Genomic DNA, 27963 nt, shown 5'->3' with positions numbered 1-27963 from the left:
AACAGGTGAGTTCCTGCCGCAGAGAACAGCTGAGCGGCCGGCCCAGTATTCTGACATGGTGGCGGCGGAAATACCGGACCGGCCGCTTTATATTCGCTCCATAAGACGCACTGACATTTTCCCCCCTTTTTTGGGGGGAAAAAAGTGTGTTTTATGGAGCGAAATATACGGTAATACATGTTTTTACTTACATTGGCATTGAGTTTATGTGCCTAGAAAGTCCATATTGGTTATATCCCAAACTTCTGCTCTTTGATTCTGGGACGTGGCACTTTTTATAGTTTGGTGTAACCGCGGTGCCACCTGATGGTTGCTAGCTTTCAAATTATGGTGTGTATTGAAAAATTGATTAATCCTGATGTACTTACAGCCTATCTCATCTCATGAGGCTCAAAAATATCAGGCCAGCACAGATATCCCCCAAATGTCCACTTTTTGGAAAGTAGACAGTCCAAGGTATTTAGTAAGAGGCATGGCAAGTTTTTTGAAGTTGTATAGTTTTGTCATAATTTTTGGGAACATTAAGAATTTAAAAGAAAAGTTTTCCCACTTTTTTTTTTTGTTACATACTGTCACCAGTATAGTACAGCGTCCTTACATAATAGCTGGTCAGGAACATTAACTGGTGACAGTACGAAAAAAAATAATTTTTTTTCAATTTTCTTTTTCTTTTTCATTACTTTTTTCTTTTTTTACATAATATTTACTAGATATGAACATAACTGAACTGAATTGCACTTGACAATTAATCACATGATACGATGGGTGGAGCTTATTAAAAATGGGTATAATCATTCAGGAATGTCTAGGGTAGCACAATGTTGATAGCATAATATCCCAACTTTCTGGCAGATATAGAAATGGTTCCATTGTCATGAGTTATTTTTAATAAACACATACCTCTATCTGTTGTATTCCAATTTCTTTGCTTCTTTTTTGTAATCAGAAACTGTCTAAAATAGTTAATTTAAATCTGACAAGTTCCTTTCAATTTTACTTTCATTAACATAATAAAAAAACACAAGGAATTAAACTCATTCACCATTTTGAGCCTAATTCGCTTTTAAATGCAGCCTTTTTAGTCATAATAGGGATATGAAAGGCTCTTGCATCTAATAATAGTGCCATTTTATCCATTCTGCCCTTTTATTCCTCATGTCTTGACACACAGGAAATAGAGAAACTGACCTGGATCCTCTGCCTCGGGCATTCACAAGTACCAGCCTCAAATGATTGACAACTTTCACAAATAAAAGGCAAAGCAAGAATGTCAACTAAACTAAAATAGACTCAGCAAGGGGGACTCATTTGTCTCTGTATAAAATACATGTATCATAGGCAAGCAGTGTAGCTCCATTTCACATATATGTTTTATGTGAGCTTCAACCATCCATGCAGTATTGCAGATAATAATATAAAAGTGTCACAAAAAATGCGTGTGCGTTTAAATGATATCTATTTATATTTAACATGCATACATAGTATAATTGTATGTATAACGATACATAATTTGCCTGTGCTCACATTTATATAAGGTTATAGTGACATATAAGCAAATTTCATTGTACAGGTCATGGTACATTATTTATGTGCCTGAGGCTTAAAAATAATTACATTGTCAGCAAATCATGGAGTACATTCAGGCTTGTAAAGGGATTTGCTCAGTTGTCCGTGTCTGAAGACCCCAGTATATTGAAATATGACAGTACCTGCAGTCATTAATGTACCAATATTTTTAAATGTTATACTGCAAACTAATTGTTTATGATACTGTTAATGATAATTAAAATAACAAAATAACAATGCTAAAAAGGAAATAAGTTTAAATAGCATCATTTACCCTTCTGTAAGCTATAAGGACTGTAAGGAGCTATACGGATAAATTCCTTAGCAATGTAAATATGGAATCCCATCAGTTACAGAACCCCAGGATGAAATCTGATATAAGGATATGTTATTCACAATAAACTAAGACTGAGATTCAAGAAAATATATGCAGGACATAAATCATGTGCATTCTTTGAGTATACTGTTAGAATGTCAATAGCAATTGTGTAATAAATTAGGTGTTCTCCTTCTATTATTGAAAATTTTGCTGTGCACCTGTATACTGTAAGTATTCTGTTTATATTTGGGGATGGGACAAAACATGTGTGATTGGATGAATCGAGCTGAGGCTACTTTTACCTTCTAACCACTCGGCCCGGGCAAGGTGCGCTGTGGTCGGCCTATCTCTTCCTATTTCCGTACTTTGGATCTGGTCGAACCTTTCCCCAGCCTATACCCTCACTAATCAGAGGCATCCAGTTCATTGGACCTTGTTAACCTGATCAGAGACTGCTAAGCATGGTCTGTTTATATTGGTTTAAATTGGCAAATTTTACATTGTTGGTCACAGACAAGGACAGGTCTTACACAGTTGAACAGGCTTCTTATCGTTACTAAAATTGCCTAATGTGATTTCACTATACACTGTAAGCTTCTGTCAATGGAAATTAAAAGCTGCAGCCATTTAATGTTTGAGCTAAAGGACATAAATTGTCATCTAACCCTTTTCTTACTAGCCTTACCATCCCTGGCCCACCTCTTCCATTTATTAGATTTCAGTTGTTTCAATCATGATGTCATGCATCATGTGGTGGCCATACAGAGTGCAGTTTTCTTAGGAACTTCCACTCCTCCAGACTAACACCCACCCATCAAGTTATTTTAATATTTATATAACTCCTCTCAAGTACCAGTCCATTGCTTGAATCAGGGCTGAGGGCTCTTGCAATGTATAAAAGTGTCCCCCCTGCTTGTCTGTAGAGTTCAGTTGTTAGGTAGAAGATTTTCTTTTCCTTCCAACTTTAGGAAAGCTGTTCCCATTGCTGTGCTTACACCATTGCATTCTAGCTTGGAGCTGGCTGATAGATGTCATCTCTTCCTATGTAGCTTTAATACACATTTGCATCTCATAACCTGTAAATTTTGCATTTCTTCTCATAATACTGGGCAATATATGAACCATATATAACAAGCTTCTAGCTAGGATGCCCCTATTGGATCTCACAGATTTTCTAACAGATTTTGCAGGCTGTTCAGTTTCTTTTTTCAGGGGGTAAATTACTGATGCCAATTTAAATGTCAGTGATGTTCTATTCCTTTTCTGGCAGTATTGGTGGGGCTTCCTTCTTAGGTTGTTGTTCAGATGATGCTGGCTGTGTCATTTCATGAAGCACTTTCCCTGGGTAGATGTCATACTGTATGATGTCCTTGGAGTAAAGTAGTTATGCCAGGATAATGCCTACACCTGCAGGCATCATCCCAGTATGAATATTTGCAGCCAGCACTTCCATGTTAAGCAGAAGGGATTTGATGGGCCACTTGATCACTTATGCGGGTGGCGGAAGGGGTTCCCCCCCAACCTTTCCTGGGCTGTCCCTTCTGATCTTGTAGTCCAGGACCAGTCCGAATGGTGGCATCTGCAGCAGTGAAAAGAGGGAGAGGAACCGACATTGTTCCTCCCTCTCTGTGACCCCAGAGACTGGACTCAATGAGGAAATTGTCACTTCGGGTTTTGGTCCTTTGTTTATCTTACCTTACCAAGAAAAAAGACGATCTATGTCTGATTGGCTGCAATGGAGGCCAGAGGAGAGATCTGGGGTCTAATAGATCCAAGATCTCTCCATAAAGAGTACCTGTCATGGCCCATGCTATCACAAGGGATGCTGTTCATCCCTTGTGATAGCAATGTTGATTAAAAAAAAAAAAAGGACAGTGCAAAAAAAAAAAAAGTTTTTAATAACATAAATAACTAAAACATTTAAAGTGCCTCCATCCCCCTGTGCCCATGCCCAAATGTGAACACCTATGTAAGTCCCACACGCATATGTAAACGATGATCACACCACACATATGAGGTATTAACATGAACATCAGAGCAAGACAGCCTGTGTAACTGTAAACTGGTAAGGCATTTTAAAGTGTGACATGTTAGGTATCTATTTATTCGGGATAGCATCATCTTTTATATTTTACCAAAAAATATTATATAGAGTTTTTGTGCAATCAAAGTCATTAAAGTGTATTTTTTTAAAAAAACTTGCATTTGAAAAGCCGCTGCCCAAATACAGCGTGACAGAATAATTTAAACACCATCCATTTTATTCTCTAGGGCCTCTGCTAAATATATATTTAATGTTTGGGGTTCTAAGTAATTTTCTAGCAAAGAAAAAACTACGATTTTTATATATACATGTGAGAAGTGTCCTAGTATGGAAGTAGTTAAAAACTATAATTCTGATGATTGTTACAATATTGGTGTCTGGAGGCAGAATTTTGTAACCCTTTGAGACTAACTAAGCCAACTAATATACATTCCATTGCACAAGATTCTCATTGTACACTTTTCTTTAGGAACAATCTTCTTTCCGTTTCATAACCCATTTTGAGTTTTTCCTCTTTTTCCGTTAAGCTATTTTGGAATAGCAGGCTGTAATGTTTGCCTTTCCCCAGTGTGTTGTTGGGATATGTTCATCAAAAAGCATGCTTCGGCCTCACATATAGTGTGGTTCATTCTGTATGAAACCACACTGTGATCTAGATTGTATGGTAAGGAAATCTGAAACATAATTCCATGCTTCCTCAGAATAGTTTATGTTTTATTATTTGTGTGCTCTGTGCAGTTATCTGTTTGGAGTAATTTAGGAATTTTGTCAAATTTGTTGCTTACTTGGGTAAGATATTTTTCAACTTTATTTGGAACATTATCTTTCTTGTGCAATTGGTAGAGTGAAGTATACTTCGAGTAGTCATTAATGAATATGTGAGCATTTATAGAAATGCATAGATGTGAGTGAATTAAGTCAACGGGCTGTCAGATTCTGCTTTTGCTACTTTCAGGAAAAGATTTCCTGGTAAGTTTCCCTTTATACAACTGGTACACTTCATTATTTGACTGCATTGTTCATTTGTTTTGCCACTGGCATGTTAATCCTCAGCTAATTTCTTAATAGTTTCAGGAGTCCTGAGTCCAAGATGACAGTGCTAGGTGTGAATTTCAAATGTTTTTCCTCTTTGACATGGTTAACCACTTCTCTGCACTGCAAGTGATACCAGTTATGTGATTTTTTTTACTAACAATGGGTTACATTGAAGAGTTGGGACATAGTATATCTTTGATAGTTATCTTTCTGGTGACTTTGTGAGATAGGGGACAGTGTAAATAACCTTTCTTTATTCCTTCTGAGATAATTTGCCTTCCATTAACTGTTGTAATCTTTCTGCCTTGCTTTCTTTGGGTGAAGACATTTTTCATAGTTGGGCATGCTCAGTATCTATAGCATCATCTATTTCTTCTTCTTTAAATCTCTTGGATAACTTCTCTCTTTTGCTGATTCATTTTAGCTTTCCAAATTCTGCAATTTGCCTTTTGGTAACCTGTCTTTTTTCACACAAAATATTCACCTGTTTCATGCTGCATATATGATGATATTATCTGCTGTTGGCTCTTGGTGCAGATTCTGCTGTAGGAGCATTTGCTCTGTTTTTACTTTCTATTTTTTTTTCATCATTTCATTTATTCATCCATAAACTTGCCTTTAACTTATTTCAAAGTAAGCTCATTATTTGAGTGAGTATCAAATGCTGCAACAAGTGTCCCATAGCTGTCCAGGAGACCACTGATTAGTAATACCCTTAAATGAAATCCTTGTATTTCTTCCCCTATAGCTCATGGGCATTCCAACATTTTTATGTTACATCTTACATATTCCTGCATGTTATGACTTTTCATTAACTTAGTCTGGAATAACTTGCTAATTAAATACAGTTTCAATTTAAAATGGTAATAAACCCAAAAGCAAATATTTATTATATAGCAGCTTATCAATTCTTTGATGTGACTGCTGAATTAGTTTTACTTTTTTAATTTTTTTTCTTTAATTTTTATCTGGTGATCTTACCAGTAAGTCTGTTTTTTTGGTCAAAAGGACAAGCTCCCCTGCAGTTAGAAGGTTGAGACAAACCATTTACCACTGACAAGGGTGCCCACAGTGGTCAACTTTTATTTTATTTATTCCAGAAGAGAATTAAAACTGCTTGTGTAACAGCAGTGTGAGCTGGAGTTTGGCTTTGATTTGTTATTGTATTTAAATCTGTTAGTACATCTAACACTCCCCTACCCCCAGACTGACAACCCTACTGCCCAAAGGTGCCATCCATTTTCATTCATCCAGAATGGGGGCACGCTAATACAGGAGGTGTGTTACTGGCCAGATCACCAGGTGAAAACAGAGGGAAAAACACTAATGCATTCACCATATCTAATGACTGGTAAGCGGCAATATATTAAATTTTCAGTTTGGGGTTTAATACCACTTTAATTTGCTCACTTTTGTACTTTCTGCATCTCCCTCCACATTTATTTTTCTATTTTACCCCGGCATATGTAAAATTTGATCATCATTTTTGCTCTGTGATATAATATTTTAAGCTTTTTAATCTTTTTATGTCCACTCATCTGTAGGTTGGTTTGGTTTAGGCTGTTGTACACACTTCCTTGTACTCTCTGTTAGCAGCAGCATCTTCATTTTAAACTCCAGGACTACTAACAGTGTTTTGATGAAACACTGTTAGAAGTCATTGTATATGCTTTCTGACCTTTTCATTTTTCAGAGAAAGATTTTGTTGTAACTCCGAGCTGTATCTGAATCTCTTGTTAAAATTTTTTATTAGTTTAACATACATCTGGACAGACAATCAGAAGAAATAAGCCATTTTGAAGCAAAATGTACATATAAAAAAACCAATGGGTGTATATATATATATATATATATATATATATATATATATAAAGAAAAAACCTCAGAGATGATAAACATTTCAACTGCAACTGGGCCAGGTAGGCATTTCAAATGAGATAATTGGGTGTGGAAAAAATACACCATAAAACACACTGAAAAGTCAAGGTAGAACCAGTGAGGTAGGCTATGGTTTTAAAGTCAGAGGGAAGGATTTAAGGATTAATCAGGATTCAATAGAATACTCTGAACCATACTCTGACAATGATTGGTTTGAGAATATGGCCTGGAGAGAACAGAGAGAATGAGAAAAAGTATGAGAGAGACGGAAGGCTGGGGTAGTAAAGGTGCCCAGCAGAGCCAACCACTTAGTCTAAGGCTCAGCTGTAGCAAGGATACAGAAAGTGAAATCCAGTGAGGTGAAAAGAGAGAAACGAGAATAGAAAAGGTAGGAAAAGTCAAGGAGAGAGGAGAGAAGAGGGTCCCTGAGGGTAGCCCAACTAAAACATGTTGATAGATTAGGTATGCCTATGTGGGTATGTCACCATAGTAAAAGTACTGACTCATCAAAGTCAGGGGGAAGGCAGTGTTTGATCCATGGCTTCCAAGTTGTCTCGAATTTCCGTACAGCCACGGAAATAGAGAGTGGAGATAGTTGGTGTAAATTTAGTGATTCTAGCAGGCACTATATACCATTTGGCCAATACGTTGTAGTTGGCTTCCACCGCAACAATGTTGGGCGAAGAGGACTTGGTAGCTTGCCAAATCTCTGACCATTCAGCTGTATCGAATGAGCAGCCTAAGTCTTTCTTCCACTTAGCAATGTAGGACAGGGTGCCATGGTTAGGTTTAGAGAGAATCTGATTGTAGAGAGTCAAAATAAGGCCTCTGGCATGAAGGTCTTTAGAAAAAATGTGTTCGATCTGTGAGAGATGAGTCAGTACACTATCTCTAAGAATGTAAGGGGAGTAGAAATGTTTTATTTGTAGATAATGGAAGAGCTGCGAACGAGGGAGACCAAAAGATTTGCAGAGAGTTGGGAAAGAGAAAAATGAGGTCGCATTGGACATCTTGAAGAAATGGATAACGCCCATTGCGGTCCACGCATGAAAAGATGCAGGGCTATCCCAGACTGGGAAGAAGGCTGGTTTGTTGAGGAAATAAAGAAGCGGGTTGTAAGCTGTACACAGCTTTAAGTTTATCCCAGATGGAAAGATAATGTTTTCATAATTTGATTGCTTAAGAAAGCTTGTTCCGCCAGTCTAAGCCACATTAAATTAGCCACCATTAGAGGGTCACAATCAATTAATTCTATGGACACCCATATCGGGGCTTTGCTGGCCGCATGGTATTTGGGCATGTGTGCTAGGTGGGCTGCGTAGTAGTAGGAAAAAAAGAGATCTAATCCGTCACGAAGTTTGGGGAGATACAAGGTGGACTTGGGTATCCTTGGTTTAATCATCTTGGTTTAAAAATCTTTACCAAGTAATTATAGACCTGTTAGTTTAACTTCCATAGTTAAACTAAGAAGATACTGGAGAGTTTAGTAAAAGACCACATAGATGAGTTCCTGCTGGAAAAAGATATTATAAGCAACAGACAGCATGGATTCATGAAAAACAGAAGTTCTCAAACAAATCTGATTTCTTTTTATGAGGAGGTGAGCAAAACCTTAGACAGAGGGGTAGCGGTGGACGTGGTAAACTTGGATTCTGCAAAAGTGTTTGACACAGTTCCCCACACACGGCTAATGTGTAAGGTAAAGTCTACAGGCTTGGAAAAATCTGTATGTATATGGATAGAAAACTGGCTAAAAGATCATATTCAGAGAGTAGTGGTTAATGATTCATACTCTGAATGGTCTAGGGTTGTTAGTGGTGTACCCCAAGGTTCAGTGTTGGGACCCTTACTTTTAATATATTTATAAATGAAATAGGGTCTGGGATTACAAATACCATTTCGGTCTTTGCAGATGACACAAAGCTGTGCAGTGGAATAAAGTCCTTACAGGATGTCTCCAACGTACAAGCCGACCTCAATGCGCTGTTTAATTGGGCAACTATGTGGCAAATGAGGTTTAATGTTGATAAATGTAAAGTTATCCACTAAGAATATGCATGCATCATACATACTAGGGGGTGTACAACTGGGAGAATCAATGGTGGAAAAGGATCTGGGAGCTCTGGTAGATCACAAGCTTAATAATGGCATGCAATGCCAAGCTGCGGTTTCTAAAGCGAGCAAAATACTCTCTTATATTAAAAGAGGTATAGACTCCAGAGAGAGATATCATTTACCCCTGTAAAAATCATTAGTAAGACCTCATCTGGAATATGCAATTCATCTTTGGGCACCAATTCACAAAAAGAACATTGGGGCACTAGAGAAAGTACAGAGAAGGACAACCAAACTGGTAAGAAGCATGGAGGAGCTCAGCTATGAGGAAAGATTAGAGGAACTGAATTTCTTCTCTCTTGAGAAGAGGAAATTAAGGGGGGGATATGATCAACATGTAGAAATACATCAGTGGTTCATATAGTGAACTCGGTGTAGAGTTATTCACATTGAGATCATCACAGAGGACAAGGAGGCACTCTTTACATCTGGAGGAAAAGAAATTTAATCTCCAAATACGGAAAGGTTTCTTCACAGTAAGAGCTGTAAGAATGTGGAATAGACGCCCTCAAGAGTTGGTTCTGGCCAGCTCTGTGGATTTCTTTAAAAAAGGCCTGGAATCTTTATTGGATACACAGAATATAAGTTGTTACTAACATTTATAGGTAAAGTTTATCCAGGGAATATCTGATTGCCTCTCAGGGATCAGGAAATAATTTTTTACACTGCAGGAGCAAATTGGACCATGCTTTGCTGGGTTTTTTCCTTTCTCTGGATCAACTGTGGGTATAGAATTAGAACTTTTTTTTTTATGGTTGAACTGGATATACTTTTGTCTTTTTTCAGTGAAACTAACTATGTAAGTATGTAAGTCAATGAGATATTAAGTGCAATAGATTTCTGAACACTGACCGAGAGACTGGAAAGAAGAGCAAATTGGGTAAGTGTGGCTAGCAAATTTGGCGATGATACGTGCAGGGAAGATAAAAACAGCAGGATGTCATCTGCAAATAAACATAGTTTGTGATGATATCCGCCTAGCTCAACTCCCTTGATTTAGGGGTCAGAGCGGATGTGTTCTGCCAATGATTCGATAAGAAAGGCGAATAATAAAGGGGAAAGTGGGCAGCCTTGGTGCATGCCCCTTCCAATGTGAAATAGATCTGATTTGTAACGGGCATATTTGACATACGCTCTTGGCAAGCCATAAAGGACTGAGACCCAGCAAAAGAAGTGAGGACCAAAGCCCAACTTTAGCAAAGTATATTGTAAGTAGGGCCTTGATACAGTATTGAATGCCTTTTTTATGTCTAGAGAAAGGTGGCAGGAGGGGATACGGCAGGTTTTTGCTGCATGGGCAATTACCACAGCTCGGTGGATGTTGTCACTAGCTTGTCAAACTGGAATGAACCCTACCTGATCACCGTGAATTGAGCCCCCAATGACTTTATTAAGTTGGGTTGCGAGGATTTTGGCTAAAAGCTAGATATCAAGATTTAATAGAGATATAGGACGATAATTGGTCCAGGTGGAGTCATCAGAGTGGGATTTCGGGAGCATGCAGATGATAGCTGTTAAAGTTTCTGGTCGAAAAGGGTGTTAAAGGCTCTAGTTAAGGGAGGGGTTAGAAGCTCTGTAAAAGTTTTATAATAGATGGCGGAGTAGCTATTCCGACCTAGGCGTTTATTCAGTTTCAATTCACAAATTATTAATATTATAATACAGGATTTATATAGTGCCAACAGTTTGCGTAGCTCTTTACAAAATGAAGGTAGACATTACAATTACAATACAATTTGGTACAAGAGGAAACAGAGGGCTTACAATCTAGGAGAATGGCAATGGACACCTCAGATTCAGTGATAGGGGACTTGAGTTGGGCATGGTGAGATTGAGAGAGCTCTGGCAATGTAATATGCAAAAAAAAGGCATCCACCTCCATAGTGTCTACAGCACGATCAAGCATATATAGAGAGGTTAGGTGTGACTGGAACTTGTGTAGAATCTTGACTGGATTACTTGTGTATATGTCCCGTGCTACCTTAAGTCAAATGGGTTTAGGGGGCTTGTCCAATGACTTAAGTGCACACACCACAGAGTGTCTGGTTTGTTGCCTTTGAGATAGCATTTATGTCTGGAGTGTTGCAAGGATTTTTCCGCCAATTTGGTGAGGAACAGGTCAAATTCCAAGTGGGCTTTGTCTAGTTGGAGTTTAGTTGTTGGGGATTGGTTAGTTTGGAATACCAGATAGCAAGTGTTAAAATCAGATTCCAATTTTGCGGTATAGCACTTTGCGTTCAAGTTTGAGAAATGCCAATTGATGTATGACCACCCCACACATCACAGGTTTATCTGCCTCCCATAAGGTGAGTGGGGATATGTCAGGGGTGAAATTGTGCAACAAATATTCCTTAAGAGCTATTTCAATATCCGCACGATGGGATGGATTTTAAGTATACAGTCATTGAGGCACCAAGAGTAATCATGGGCTGTTGGGATAGGGGAAGCTTTTGTGGTTAGCACTGCATCATGATCCAACCATGTGAAGGGCAATATCTTAGATGTCACGATTTCAGGAACCATGCCTACAGTTAGGAAGATATGGTCAATTCGCAAGAAGGCTTTATGCGGGTGGGAGCAGTAAGTATAGCGTTTTCTACTCGGGTTCAGTTGGCGCCAGGAGTCCACCAAGTTGTATTTAGTGAGAAGATGGCTAAAAGGAAGCTTTGCAGGGCTAGTGGAGGTGGAAGGAAGCAATTTGTCTAAGAATGGCAGTAGGACTTGACTCAAATCTCCACAGAGAGTCAAACACCTTGAGGAAATGTGAGAGAAAGGATGTAGGCTGCCTAATAGGGACATAGTATAACACAATGCTAACAGCAGTGTCCATAAGTTGACCAGTGAGGATTATATAGCGCCCATCTGAATCTTTAATTTCGGCTGAGAGTATGAAGGGTGTGATGCGGTAAACCCATTGTTTAGTTGTGGCTGAAGAGGTGTAAACATGGGGATTGAGTGAGCTGAAGAATTTGGGTGTGGCTCAAGTCGAAAAGTGCATTTCCTGTAGGCAGAGTATGTGGGCCTTAATAGCTGCAAAGGAGCGGAAAGCTTTTGTGCATTTTTGGGTGATGCTAAGTCCCTGAACATTCAGGTAGAGAATGGTTAAGGGAGCCATTGTAATGAGCTGTGAGAGGAGATAATGTGAAAAAGCATACTCACCACGGAAGTTTCGCCGGCCCTCAGGGGAAAGAGATCAGGTAAAGAGATCCAGCAGAAGTAGAGAGAGAAATAGACATAGCAAACAACGTACAAATTGTAAAATAAAGAAAAAACTGTGTACCCACAATTGCAGGCCTTCTGGAGGGAAAACCAGCATCACTCCAAAGGCAATGGTAATACTGTCGGGTGCCCACATAAATAGGGCAGGCAGCTGAGGGTATCGGAGTGAGGACACAAGGAACAGACCTGGAGGGACCCAAGCCTTAAATAGAGATATCTGGCAGAGGAAGATTTCTGGACTCTATTTGGTTATTGAGTTTTATTGCTCCGAGAGAGGATAACCGGGAAACAGAAGGACCAAGGGGAGGGTGGAAAGGTTAGGGAAGAGAAAGGAATGGGAGGAGGAAAGGATGGGAAAGTAAAAGGTGTGGGGGGGATGTCCATTAGAGCAAGGCAGTACAAATATCAAATATAGTGAGTGACCAAGAACAGGCTCAGTTGGGAAAAAAAAATATATGTAAAATCCGCCAGCACAAAATGATAACAGTGGGCGTGAAACAATCATGAGTAAATACATACCAATTAGAGTGAAACCTGCTAGCTATGCAACATGTACTGGTAGGGAAGGCCTTTAGGGAACCAAAAGGTAAAATTTCAATTAAAAGGGTTGGGAGATGCGTGTAGGGTGCCCTGACTGAAAAAAAAAACAGGATAATGAGACAATTCAATGTGTCCAACGTTCAAGTCACTGCAGCCTAGTGAAAGGTCAGGTATGTCCATGTGAAGGCAGGCAAGGAAAAAGAAGAAATAAAGAAAAAAAAACCCAGGGAGGGTAGGTGGAGTAGGGAAGGAAAGGAGGACAGGGTTTAGAAGGGAGGGGGATATGCTGCCTATTATAAGAGCAGACGAAGGGGCATTGAACACAGATGACACATGTTTAAGGTAAACTGTCACATAAGAATTAGGCGCAGGGTTGGAGAACCACCAAGGGGAATCAAGGGGCTATACTTGCGGGTCAATTGGACCATTAGGGCAAGAGCAGGTTGTCACCCAGCTAAGGACAGTGACTCGGAGGCAAAGGAGATGGATTCCACGGGGGTTGGTGGATAGCCATCAGTCCATCAAATCTTCCACTGCTGGGGAAGGTGAGGCAAAACGAGCAGGCTTGTAAGAGCCTTGCTGTCCTCTGCCAATGGTGGTAGAGGTGAATTTGCGTGGAGAGCTGGAGGCCAAATGGTGGCGCACACCTTCTGAGTTGCTGGAGCGTTCCATCAGCTGTAGGTCCTGTAGAATAGTTTGGAGATCCTCATCAGAGCATCATACATGCTTGGATCCTTGGTTGGCAAAGCGGACTGAAAATGGAAAACCTCATTGGTATGAGATGTGATGATGCTGGAGAACTTGGAGCTGCAGCTTCATGGTCCGTCTCTTGGAGATTGTAAGTGGAGAACTCATAGCAGTGACCCTGAAAGCACAGGGCGTTGTTTCCTCTAGCTGCCATTAGGAGTTGCTCCTTAGTGTGATAGCAATGAAACTTAGATATGATGTCACTAGACGGGCCCTCTGGTTTTTGGGGTGTTAGGGTTCTATGGACGCTCAACAGGAATAGCTGGTTGCATTTCCTGAAATAGAGCTAACCTGATACACAGGTTGGAACGTCAAGCCCTATTTTCATAATCTTCCAGCTTGGATTGCAGTGTGAAGTTCTGTTCCTTTAGATTTTAAAAGTCTGCCATGTAGTCTTGGGTCAGGGTTTCCAGCTCATCCACCCTGGTTTCAAGCTCAGCAGTGCGATGTCCCAGTTCCCTAATCCTCTGGGTAAGGCTGTCTGTAATGTGGTCAGATGTCTGCTTTAGGCCCTGTGGAGCATACGTTCAATTTGTTTAAGTAAGACTGGAGACACAGCATTTTGAGAGGCCTGTTGTTCTCCATCTGGATCACCCTGGGAGTCCAGATATGACTGAGTGGTTTTACCTGGGCACTCTATGGAAGTGGCTGAGGAGGACACCGATGTGATTTTGGTTGGGGCTCGGGCCAGAGCATCTTTGATGGATTTAATTTTCATCTTTGGCCTGGGTCCTCCCAGAACCATTCTGCTCATGCCTAGAGGTGCACTAAAGCTATGGGGTGTGGACAGTGGTGTGCTTGGACAGGCTAAGGATTCAGGCTTTATTGTCCACCAGGAGTGAAGCTCTAAGCAGGCATATCTGCTCAGTGAGACTCCACACATGCGCCCCCCTGTATCTGAATCTCAAGAGCAGTAACTGGGGCCACAACCTGCTGGAAAGCTACTGCAGATATAATTTTTACCAGGCAAGATGACACTGGACACATAGCTGAACCCTTCAGTCTTATTGGAAAGCAAAAGAAAGAGATAAACAGAAAATTATATCATAACCATGTAATTTCACTAAGGAGAGCGTTGTATTATACAAGAATTAAACCTAAAACATGCTACCACTTAGTGGCAGTACCTCTACTCACAGTATAAAATATGAGAGTGGTTGTTGCAACTATGTCTGCTTAAACAACATGCTAACAGCAACCACTGGCCAAACAAATGTGCATGACTCACACATGTGTTCTTTTTTGCATACGTTGTGGTGGGCTGAGGAACAGGTGTATTTGTTTAATTAATGTATGTGTATTGGGTGTAATTGAATGAATGGCAGTGTACACCAATGTGGAAGCATACTGCATTGTTGTACTACACATTAGCACAGGCACACAAATTAAGATCCTAAAACCTATGTTGTTATTTCTTCCTGTGACCTCATTTGGAAGATCCCCTGTGCTTCCTCTCCTTGTTTGCTCATCCAAGAAATAAAGAATGTGGTTGATATCAGGACAGGAATGAACAGACAGCAATACAAATGTTTAAGGCTCTAAGCCTTCCTCACTGAAAATGTGTTTTTGTCTGTGTTATCTATGGGGAAATTTCAGACTTCTTGTCCAGACATAAAGGCAAATCATCACAAGAGAAAAACAGAAATCATTGAAAACCTGAGTTTTAACTCTTCCTCTCTCTATGCAAATAAGAAAAAGATTTTGGCAGAAGTTAGGCTTTAACTCTGTAGTAGGTAAAAATGGTATCAATGTTCAAGCAAATTTCCATCTGAATTTTGATTGAGGTGAAAAAAATGAGCAAATAGTGATAAATCTAGTCAGTTGGTCATTCTTTGGAGTGGACCTCACTACTCACTCCACCAGCTGAAAATTCACTTTACCCATAATTAATTAGATTAAATTAGTAGATTAATAGTGTATATGCACCTGGAGAATATTCCAACAGACCACTTATCAGTTCACTATGGAACAGAATGGCAGTAGGTTTCCCCAACAGGAAACTTTAAGGAAGTGTAGGTTCCTCATCATCTGGTCAGAACAATTGATCTGACAATTATTTGTCAGTCATTGATATATTAAATATTGAAGATCAACATACCATACTTTATAGGTTAACATAACAGTTAGGCAACCAGGATTTCCAAAAGAAGAGAATGGCATCCTCTATATTTTTAGTACACATTTTCTTTTTACCCAATGTAAGTTAAGAACCATGCTTGCCTTATCAAGAATCTGCAGCCTCATTAATAAAAGTTAGAAGCAGCCGTGCAATGAGATCCTATAGTGTATGTGTACAGTTATTTTCCCAGATAAGTAGTGCATACTTGGGACAGACCATTAGCAGGTTAAGTGAGTTCTTCAGCAGTAAGTTTATTTATATATGTTTGGGATAAACATAGGTCTACTGTATACTCAGAGGAAAAAGGTATATACAAATTGAAAAATGCATGTGGTGGGGATTTTTTAGGGCACACAAACAAACAAAAAAAACCCATTAAAATCCATATAAGCTTTATTTCTAGCTAAAAATCCACAGTTTGTAGGATAGCTCTGTATCCTACAAATCATACATGGGATAAACATATATTATACATACTAATCACAGTACAGTTGCTGATCTTAGAATCGCCCAAATAAAAATGTGTTTTATACTATAAATCTGTAACATAGAAAGACTTCAGTCTACATGCCCAAGCATGGGCCTGAATATAACCCCACCACCTGCATTTTCAATTTGTTTATTAATCTCCTACTAGGATAGGCACAGACACAGTCTCAAAAACACACCCTTTTATATTAAAACTGGTATATATATTTTTTTATTTTTCTGTTGTCATTATTGAATTTTTCTAAATTTGGTTAAAAAGACATGATTCCATACAGTAGGTTCCTTAATCCAGGTACATATATATACTGTATACTTATATAGCAACAATGCTATATAAATTGATGTGGTATAAAATGTATGGAATATTGTAGACGTTTTTTAAATAACTGGATGCATTTATTATTAGACTGTGTTGTACTGCTCTTCATAATAATGCAAAAATTAATAAACATTGAAATGGTCAAACACTATTCCAGTGGTGAACAAATAACTGTATGTGTAAAACAAAAAAAAATATCAAGCACAGAATTGTTATTTTTTTAGTGCAAATGCACTGATACAATTGTCATTACCATACCTGTTGTATACTATTTAAATCATGCTAGATTATTCCCCACAGGTCTAAACTGCACTTGAGGTATTAAACAGTGATTATATTTTCAATTTAACAGAGTTGTTGATGGGATTGAAGATGACAATGGTATTGAAGAAGGTCAAGCATTTGACTTTGAAGCTTATCAAATGAGGCAACAAGCACGATTAAGTCAATCCACAGGAGGTAATGTATAAGAGTGGGCTGTGATAGATGGATTAAAATTAGGGTGTTGCCTAATTACCTGTTTCTAGGGTGTGTTGTGAGCTCACTGATCTATACCTGGTTCAAGGTCAACCAGGCCCATTTGTGTGGCCAAACTCTACAGTGGCAGGATTTAGATAGACAATAGACTGGCTGTGTGTTAATTACCTTTTAACCAAATCTTTAGTATAGTCATCCTTTAAATAACCCCTTAAACCCCCCAAATCCTACATTTACCTGTCCCAGTGTTGTGTAGATTCTTACTGTGTGGTACACTGGGAGCTGCAATGCCACCATTTAAAAAAAATCTGCATTAAAGTCCCAATTGAAGACTTTGATGCACTTCTAAATTAAAGGTTTGCATCAAATGTGAAAATTCATATTTGTCATATTGTCAACCAATCATTCTTTAGTGAGAATTCTTTAAAAGATCAGTCAATATTAATTAATGTGTTAATTTGCTTGTTGCTAGTTGTGCAATTTTTTTTTCTGTTTTATTTTATGGGACAGGGAAGATGAGACTCCTGCTGCTATAGTAGAGCAAGTAAGATGTTACATCAAAGGATAGAGAGTGGAAATCATATTGCTATAAAAAAAAATAACAGTAAGCCCGGAGGTGAATTATTCCCCTAGAGATCACCAATATTAGACTTGGGTGGACCAAACCTTTAACGTTCGTCAGTTTCCAATAATCCTATCACATTAAAAAGTTTATTGTTAGCACCATCATTAGAAGCAGGTAGTATAGTTTGATATTATTTCAATAGTTTGATGAAAAGTTTGTGCTTTGTACTATATAAAGCTTTGTACTTATGAGCTTCTGAAACTATGCCCAGGAATATCTGATACAGAACAGGATGAAGGCAAGCCAACTTTGGCAGGTGCCTTAGGCTTGAGTCTCCTAGTGCCCCAGAGAATTGATTCTTACTTTTAAAGCCAACTCCCTGCTCTCTAAAAAACACCTCACAATGAGAGGACTGCAGTGAGTTTACAGTACTTTTATGAGAGGAAAGAGACAAATAAGTAGCTTGGATTACCTTTTATTTCTAAGGTAAAAGACTGGCAGCTTCAGCTTATTTAGAAGAAAGTGCCAACAATCTGGATGAAAACATTATTAAATAACCTCCTAAGAAATCACTTATCTGTTGCTCATAGCTTTGCTGGACAGGGGGAGGATGATGAGGCATATGCTTGTGCCATGTATACAATGAAAACTGTATGCCATGCAGTTTAATTACTACTTTGTAAGTCACTGACCTGCAATAAGCAGCTGCCATATTTCTATTTTGACAGCATCACGTTAACAAAATACCACAAATTCTAGGAGCTAAAGTTAATTATTGTAACACTACTAAAAATGATTTTATTTATGTTTTTGTGTTTTAAACTAGAATAATATCTAGATTTAAAAACTCTTGCTAAAAAACGCTATTTCCAGTTGAAATAGATTTTGAGTATCATAAGCATACTGAGCATTATTGAACACATTGAGTAGCAATTTCTTCAACTTCTTGTTTTTTGGGATAAGCCAGAAAAAAGTTACATCAGAGAAAAAAAAATACTCTTCAGGCACGTTGTATCATTTCTTGAGTGGTCTTTCATATAGCAGTAGAAAAGAATGATAGAGTAGAACAAAGACATACAATAGGAAAACGTATTAACTCCATCTTCATTTTAAAGCTATAAGTGCCTCTACATCTTATAACCGTAAAAGTATTCTACCAAAGTTAACAAATAACAATTATTAGTCATGAACTACAAAGGGAGGGAAGGAAAGAAATGAATATATGCATTAAAAATATTGTATACTAGCTACACAGCTATTATGTAGCAACCAGGTATGCCACTGTTTCCGCAAGAATCTTATTTGCCATTTTTTAACTACGAGCATCAATTCAAATTGTCTTTGTATGTTTCAGGGTGTTTAAGAACACTGTATTATCCTGCTGGTCTTTTTTTTTTCAGGCCACAGCTGTAGTTTTCCTGTCAGCAATCAGGCAGTGTAAGAAATGTCGGATATTGATAAGGCCATTGGCCATTATTTAATTAAAGCAAAGCCAGAGCAGGGTCTGGTTTGATAATGATTCATGTAACAAGAGAGAGAAAGGTAAAAACAAATTCCCAGAATCGGATATACACCAGACAAGGAAGAGCATGCCTTTATCACCACAATCTCTCAATACATGAGGGTAGTGTTAGGAAACATCCTTAATACTCTTAACATTTGATTTTGGCAGATGGGTATTGTAGACAGTGATAGGTTTACTTTATGCCCATGAATTTCAGTTCTGTAAGTTTATTCAGCAAATTGCAATAATATCCTTCTAGAGACAATGATGGAAATTGCAGGACACAGGAGTTACTATTTCTCAGTAACAATAAAACAATAAAAGCCACTGTTAATTCACTTACAAAGTTTTTAAGGGTAAACATGAATATAAAAGGGAATCAGAAAACTTGAAAAAAAATTTAGAAAATAGGGAGGAAGAACAAAAATATAAGAAAAGAGAAAAAATATATGAGGGATGTAAAGGATTAAAAAGAAATTAAGGTTTTCAAATGGAAAATTAATATTGAAAATTAAAATCATAACCTGAATACCCCTATGAGTTCTCAATCTAAGGATAGTAAAGTTTCTGATAATAGGAGAACTCCCTCCAGGGATGGGTGGATTATGATACAAAAACTACATTACGGGAAATCTATACCACCACAGAATGAAACACCAGGGAGGAGGAACTCAGTTATAAATCAGGATTATGAGGAATATACTGGAAGATATCCAGTCAATATAGCTATTAAGAACAGTCTTTTAACCCCTAAAAGATGTTGCACATGAACACATGGGAGGTAGATATATAGGGTGTCACCTCTATAATAATGGGAGTGGGACCTCAAGAGAAGGATTTTTAAAAAAAAAACCAGAAAAACATCCTATTCACCCCAAAGAAATTATTATCCACCTTATAATAGAGGCCCCATGAGAGTGGGATGGGAAGATAATAGAGAGCATCACTCACATGACAGAGAAGATGGAGCCTCTGGAGGATTTTATAGACCACAATCTTCCACTTCCCATGAAACACAAGATGAACAATATTACAATCATTTTTTAGGGGAGAACTACAAAAGGAAAAGAAGCATAGACCAAGAAGAGGAAGAAGAGTTAATAGAGTCAAAAAAGCGTTGTATGTAAGACAGTCATAGGGATTTTTAATTTTAGTTCAGTAACTCTGAGTTATGAGGAAGAGACTTAACTCAATAAATGTTTGAAATTTGCTCCAAAAGGCAAAACTGTATACATTTCAAACCTTTATAGATATTCATAAATTCACCAGACAGATCAGTATTAGAAAGCACTTCATACAGAAACCCATTGTTTACAATAACAGTGATCAAATATGTAAACATACAAATTTGAGAAATGCATCCTTAGTTAATCCACCAGGCACAGAAATTCACATATTGAATTCTTTAGCGATGTACTCATTCAGGATTTTGAAAAGTTAGAGGTTAAATTAGTGAGGAAAGAAAAATACAGCTATTTAGGTATGAAAAGCCTTTTAGACAAAAGTGATCTAATAATTAGTCCCACTAACAAAGGGGGAGGAATAGTCCTTATGGACAAAGTGAAATATGTTGAAGAGATGTATTATATTCTTAAAGATAGGGAGACCTACACAATAATGAATAAAGACCCCACCATAGAATATAAGAAAGAATAAAAAAAAGTAATCAATGATGGTTTCAAGAATCCTAGGGGGCGTGGCCAGCATCCATGGAGGTGGCTCCAGATCCTCCTCTTCCCGCTCAGCACACAAGCAAGTCATACCAGCTCCTCCTGAGACACCTGTAAAGCATAATAATCATGCTATTACAATGCAGCCTATTTCTCCTACCTCCTCTATATCCTCCATAGAAAGCCCAGCCAAATCTAAACCCAGAATGTCAGATGTTAATACACCGCATGCTGAAACAAGCTCTAATACTAATATTACAAAATCTGCAAATAATAATACTGATCCAATTGCGAATTTTTCTACTACCAGTCAGCCAATCTCTGATATGCTAATGAAAGAGATGCTTCTTTTGGCAAGATCTTCTATACAGTCAGATATTAAAAACTCTATGCAACAGATCAAACTAGAGATTAACGATCTCGGTGACAGAGAGTTGGGACATTGACACAATTCTAACATTTTTGGCTCTATACACCACCACAATGGATTTGAAATGAAACAAACAAGATGTGCTTTAACTGCAGACTGTCAGCTTTAATTTAAAGGTATTTACATCCAAATCAGGTGTAGGAATTACAACAGTTTGCATATGTGCCTCCCACTTGTTAAGGGACCAAAAGTAATGGGATAGAATAATAATCATAAATCAAACTTTCACTTTTTAATACTTGGTTGCAAATCCTTTGCAGTCTATTACAGCCTGAAGTCTGGAACGCATAGACATCACCAGACACTGGGTTTCATCCCTGGTGATGCTCTGCCAGGCCTCTACTGCAACTGTCTTCAGTTCCTGCTTGTTCTTGGGGCATTTTCCCTTCAGTATTGTCTTCAGCAAGTGAAATGCATGCTCAATCGGATTCAGGTCAGGTGATTGACTTGGCCATTGCATAACATTCCACTTCTTTCCCTTAAAAAACTCTTTGGTTGCTTTTGCAGTCATTGTCCATCTGCACTGTGAAGCGGCGTCCAATGAGTTCTGAAGCATTTGGCTGAATATGAGCAGATAATATTGCCCGAAACACTTCAGAATTCATCCTGCTGCTTTTGTCAGCAGTCACATCATCAATAAATACAAGAGAACCAGTTCCATTGGCAGCCATACATGCCCACACCATGACACTACCACCACCATGCTTCACTGATGAGGTGGTATGCTTAGGATCATGAGCAGTTCCTTTCCTTCTCCATACTCTGCTCTTCCCATCACTCTGGTACAAGTTGATCTTGGTCTCATCTGTCCATAGGATGTTGTTCCAGAACTGTGAAGGCTTTTTTAGATGTCGTTTGGCAAACTCTATTATGGACTTCCTATTTTTGAGGCTCACCAATGGTTTACATCTTGTGGTGAACCCTCTGTATTCACTCTGGTGAAGTCTTCTCTTGATTGTTGACTTTGACACACACACATACACCTACCTCCTGGAGAGTGTTCTTGATCTGGCCAACTGTTGTGAAGGGTGTTTTCTTCACCAGGGAAAGAATTCTTCGGTCATCCACCACAGTTGTTTTCCGTGGTCTTCCGGGTCTTTTGGTGTTGCTGAGCTCACCAGTGCATTCCTTCTTTTTAATAATGTTCCAAACAGTTATTTTGGCCACGCCTAATGTTTTTGCTATCTCTCTGATGGGTTTGTTTTCTTTTTTCAGCCTAATGATGGCTTGCTTCACTGATAGTGACAGCTCTTTGGATCTCATCTTGAGAGTTGACAGCAACAGATTCCAAATGCAAATAGCACACTTGAAATGAACTCTGGACCTTTTATCTTCTCATTGTAATTGGGATAATGAGGGAATAACACACACCTGGCCATGGAAAAGCTGAGAAGCCAATTGTCCCATTACTTTTGGTCCCTTAACAAGTGGGAGGCACATATGCAAACTGTTGTAATTCCTACACCGTTCACCTGATTTGGATGTAAATACCCTTAAATTAAAGCTGACAGTCTGCAGTTAAAGCACATCTTGTTTGTTTAATTTCAAATCCATGGTGGTGGTGTATAGAGCCAAAAATGTTAGAATTGTGTCGATGTCCACATATTTATGGACCTGACTGTATATGAGGTATGGAGGTGTCAACATGCAGGTGAAAAAGATTATACTTTTTTTTCTGCCAGACACCAATCTTACTCAAGAATTGATCTTATATTAGTAGATAAATGACTTCTACAAAATATCACTACATCAAACATAGGCAATATAACATGGACAGATCATGCACGTGTTTCAATCACTATCTCAGACAAACATTCGTTGAAACCCCATAGTCTTTGGCGTGTAAATTCATCCATTATAAAAATACCCAATAATATCCCAATAATCCAAAAACATCTTGAGGAGTTTTTTCTTAAGAATTCACAATCTGTTTCAAATCCTCACATCCTTTGGTGTACCCACAAAGCATATATACGTGGTATCATTATACAAATGTGTGCTAAAGCTAAAAAACAAAGAAACAAGCAACTTAATGATTTACTACTAAATATTCATAAATTAGAAACACAAAACAAAACTAATGTTGACCAAACCATATCAAATACACTCTCCAAACTCAGAAACAAGCTACATTCCTTATTAATAAATCAAATTGATAAAAACACACAAACATTAAAACTCATTTACTACTCAAACACAAACAAAGCAGGGAGACACCTAGCAAATAAAATGGAATCACTTCAAGCTAGAACTAAAATACCATATCCTATTCATCCTAAAGATAAATCTAAAATGACCAATCCTCAAGAAATAGCAGATTTATTTGCTTGATACTATGAATTGCTTTATGACCTAAACCAAGATACATCTACTCTTCAACCTCCCATTAAAAATATACAAACATTTCTGTCTCAAATTCACCTACCTACTCTTTCAGAAACACAATCAAACATCTTAAACTCCCCAATTACACTAAACGAGATATACAAATAATAGATTCATTACCCAATGGCAAAAGTCCAGGACCAGACGGCGTTTCCATCGAATACTATAACATTTTTAAAAACACCTTTAAGGCCTTATCTAAACCAAATATATGCCAGCACATTCTCTTCCAGTTCATTACCTTCTGAAATGTTACAAGCAATAATTATAAAAATTCCCAAACCAGGAAAAGAACAAGACAGTCCACAAAATGTTCCCTATTGAACATTGATATAAATATACGCCAAAATTATTGCTTCTAGATTGGCAAATATACATACAGATTTGATCCAACCTGATGAACTAGGTTTCACCAAGGGTAGACAAACATCTGACACAACTTGAAGATTAATCGGCAGGATGCACTGGACATACATGTACCAAGTACTACTCAAATTTGAACAATCATTAATGCTATTATGGCACTATATTCAACTCCTTCCGCTCAAGTATATGTACCTAACATGCTATCAAAATCATTCCTAATTACTAACGGTACCAGACAAGGATGTCCATTGTCTCCATTCATTTTTAACCTATTAATTGAACCTCTTGCTGAAACTAGTAGAAATAACCCAGATATCCATGGCTTCCTTATAGGTAAAACTCATCACCGAAATAACTCTTTTTGCAGACAACATCATTCTCATGTTAACTAATCTCACCACTTCCTTAGCAGCTACCCAACAAATTCTCACACTATTCAGCAATATTTCGTACTATAAAATAAATGTATCTAAATCTATCATCCTAAACCTGGGTATAGATTACACTCTAAAAATGCATCTTCAAAACTAATTTCCTTTCATCTGGGAAGATGAAACTATTCCATATCTTGGAATAACATTAACAAGCAAAACCTCTCACCTAGTAGCTCTAAATTACTCTAAATTTATCCCACAAATCCAAACCCATCTTAATCAAATGTCTAAACATGAACTGTCCTGGTCTGGCACACTAGCGGCATTCAATATGTTTATACTGTCACAGATCTTATATCTATTTAGATCAATTCCAGTCCCAATTAAATCTTCATACCTAGAAAACCTACAATCTATGCTTAAAAAATATGTCTGGTGTAATACTATACCCAGATGTTCACACAATATACTAATCAAACATAAAAGATTAGGAGGAATGGGATTTGTTGATATAAAAGATTACTACAAAGCATCGTTACTAGACCAACTCAAATACTGACACAAAATGGTGTGATATTGAAAAAACCCTAACCTCTACCACTGACTTAAGTGCCATGCTACTAGCAAACACGTGGCAACGTATCTCCACCAGTAAACTATCACCAACAATACAAGGTTCAATCGAAGCTTGGAAATGCTTACCTATAACAGCCTTAAAAGCTGTAATGCCTAGTATTGACATTTCAAAATGGAAATACAACGGCATACACACAATACATGATATTTGTATAGAAGACAAAATAAAACATTTTGAACTTCTTATGAAAGAATTTAACCTCCTTCCTTCTGAAAAACCAACTTATGCACGTATTAGCCACTACTTATCTAAACATCCAGTAAAAACAATATATACAGTGGGGATCGAAAGTTTGGGCACCCCAGCTAAAAATGTGTATTAATGTGCATAAAGAAGCCAAGGAAAGATGGAAAAATCTCCAAAAGGCATCAAATTACAGATTAGACATTTTTATAATATGTCAACAAAAGTTAGATTTTATTTCCATCATTTACACTTTCAAAATAACCAAAAACAAAAAAATGGCGTCTGCAAAAGTTTGGGCACCCTGCAGAGTTAATATCTTGTACTGCCCCCTTTGGCAAGTATCACAGCTTGTAAATGCTTTTTGTAGCCAGCCAAGAGTCTTTCAATTCTTGTTTGAGGTATCTTTGCCCATTCTTCCTTACAAAAGTCTTCCAGTTCTTTGAGATTTCTGGGCTGTCTGTCACGCACTGCTCTTTTAAGGTCTATCCATAGATTTTCAATTATGTTGAGGTCAGGAGATTGTGAAGGCCATGGCAAAACCTTCAGTTTACGCCTCCTGATGTAATCCCCCATGGATTTCGAGGTGTGTTTAGGATCATTATCCATTTGTAGAAGCCATCCTCTCTTTATCTTCAGCTTTTTCACAGATGGCATCAAGTTGCCATCCAAAATTTGCTGACATTTTATTGAATCCATTTTTCCTTCTACTCGTGAGATGTTCCCTGTGCCACTGGCTGCAACACAACCCCAAAGCATGATTGATCCAACCCCATGCTTAACAGTTGGACAGAGGTTCTTTTCATTAAATTCTGTGCCCCTTCTTCTCCAAACGTACCTTTGCTCATTCCGGCCAAAAAGTTCAATTTTAACCTCATCGGTCCACAGAACTTGTTTCTAAAATGCATCAGGCTTGTCTATATGTTCATTTGCAAAGTTCAAACGATGATTTTTGTGGTGAGGACGTAGAAGAGGTTTTCTTCTGATGACTCTTCCATGAAGACCATATTTGTACAAGTATCTCGTTATAGTGGAATAGTGTACCACAACTCCAGTGTCTGCCAGATCTTTCTGGAGGGATCGTGCAGTCAAACGTGGGTTTTGAATTGTTTTTCTCACAATCCTGCGAGCTGTTCTGTCTGATATTTTTCTTGGTCTTCCAGATCTTGCTTTAACTTCCACTGTTTCTGATGACTGCCATTTCTTAATTACATTCCGAACAGAGGATATTGACATCTGAAAACGCTTTGCTATCTTCTTATAGCCTTCTCCAGCTTTGTGAGCGTCAACTATTTTCAGTTTCAGTTTTCTAGATAACTGCTTAGAAGAACCCATGGTGCTGATTGTTGGGGCAAGGTCAGATGAGTCTGGGCATTTAAAACCTTTGAGATTGACATCACCTGGTCTTCCCAGATGATGATTGAGAACAATTCATGACACTGGCAGGTCTCAGCTTTGCAAAGGGGGCAGTGCATGCTATAAATTCTGCAGGGTGCCCAAACTTTTGCAGACGCCATTTTTTTGTTTTCTGTTATTTTGAAAGTGTAAATGATGGAAATAAAATCTAACTTTTGTTGACTTATTATAAGAATGTCTAATCTGTAATTTGATGCCTTTTGGAGATTTTTCCATCTTTCCTTGGCTTCTTTATGCACATTAATACACATTTTTAGCTGGGGTGCCCAAACTTTCGATCCCCTCTGTATTCCTAAAATATCCTTACAGTTTTATAGCTTCACTACCCCAAACCAAGAGGTACAACCCTCTTTTATAACCTTCTTCAACATAAATTAAAATTTAATAAAACTATTCCCCTAATTAAATGGGAAAACGAGTTACAAACCAAAATCTCTAATAAACAATGGCAATATGCATTCCGAACTGTTTTCTCAGCTACTAGATGTGTTAAGCTTTGGGAGCTAACTCACAAAATCTCCACAAGATAGTATCTAACTCCTTATCAAATGGCTAAATTTTCAATGCAGCACAGACCTCAATGCTGGAGTAACTGTGGACAATTGGTACTTTACTCCATATACTATGGACATGCAAAAACATTAGAAGCTATTGGTATAACATCTTTCACATGATATCAGAAATCACCGGAATACTAAAACAACCAAATCCTACTTTAGCAATTCTGAACATAAATAAAGATTCATATCCAACTCAATATCGAGTATTGGTGACACATATCCTTCTAGCATCTAGACTTACCATTAATAGACACTGGAAAAAAGATCTAGCTCATTCGTTATAAAAAGTTATTGCTTTAGTTCAAACTCACTACACTTATGAGAGATCTTTAGCCTACCTAAATGACAGAATCACCACATTCGATAAAAATTGGAAACCCTGGTCTAACTGGTTTAAAACTGTAACCTAAGACATTACTATGTTTAGTATCTTTCTTGAATATCTTAAATGAATCTTACTAATTATTACAATTGTTAGGAATTACCTAATCTTCATCGTTTGTATAACTTTATCGCAACACCTATATTGTGATATTGTGGTATCTTTCACTATGTTATTGTTTCATTTTGATTTTGTAATAATATTTGAAAAAAACAAATAAAAATCTATTATCTAATAAAAATCTAAAAAAAAGAATGGCATCCTAAATAAAAAGAGAAAACTTACCTTGTTCCATCAGCTCCAAGGACCCCTATCATATATTTCCTTCCTAAGGGTCATAAGGACCCTGTGAACCCACCAGGAATGAATAGGGTCCTTAACATCGAGAACAGGGGAGCATGTAGATTCTTTTTTGCAAACTTTGGTAATACATACTCCAGCGTACCTAAAACAAACAAGTACTGCATGAGTTGAGAGACATCTATGTGGATAATGAGATGTTTTTAGTTCCAGCAGATGTTACCACCCTGTATACAAACATTTGCCATGAGGATGGGAGGATATTGGTTCAGTTTTACAGACTTGGATATCCCTCCAGCTCAAAAGTAATTTATTATATAATTT

General features: G+C 37.9%; 1 protein-coding gene across 5 annotated transcripts in view; it reads left to right on the top strand.

Annotated features, from left to right (window-relative positions):
• Positions 1 to 27963, top strand: part of KCNH8 (potassium voltage-gated channel subfamily H member 8) — a 576797-nt gene that overhangs the window by 511906 nt on the left and 36928 nt on the right. For all 5 annotated transcript variants that reach the window (XM_089691130.1, XM_089691138.1, XM_089691150.1 and 2 more), the window contains one exon: positions 16743 to 16849. In XM_089691130.1, the coding sequence (XP_089547256.1) occupies positions 16743 to 16849 (107 nt within the window). The remainder of the gene's footprint in view (positions 1 to 16742; positions 16850 to 27963) is intronic.

Source organism: Staurois parvus, unplaced genomic scaffold (assembly GCF_062004578.1).
Source record: "Staurois parvus isolate SC_StPar_1 unplaced genomic scaffold, SC_StPar_1.0 ptg000021l, whole genome shotgun sequence".
NCBI lineage: Eukaryota > Metazoa > Chordata > Amphibia > Anura > Ranidae > Staurois > Staurois parvus.
Note: the sequence above shows the minus strand (reverse complement) of the source record. Positions and strands in the feature narration are given on the sequence as shown.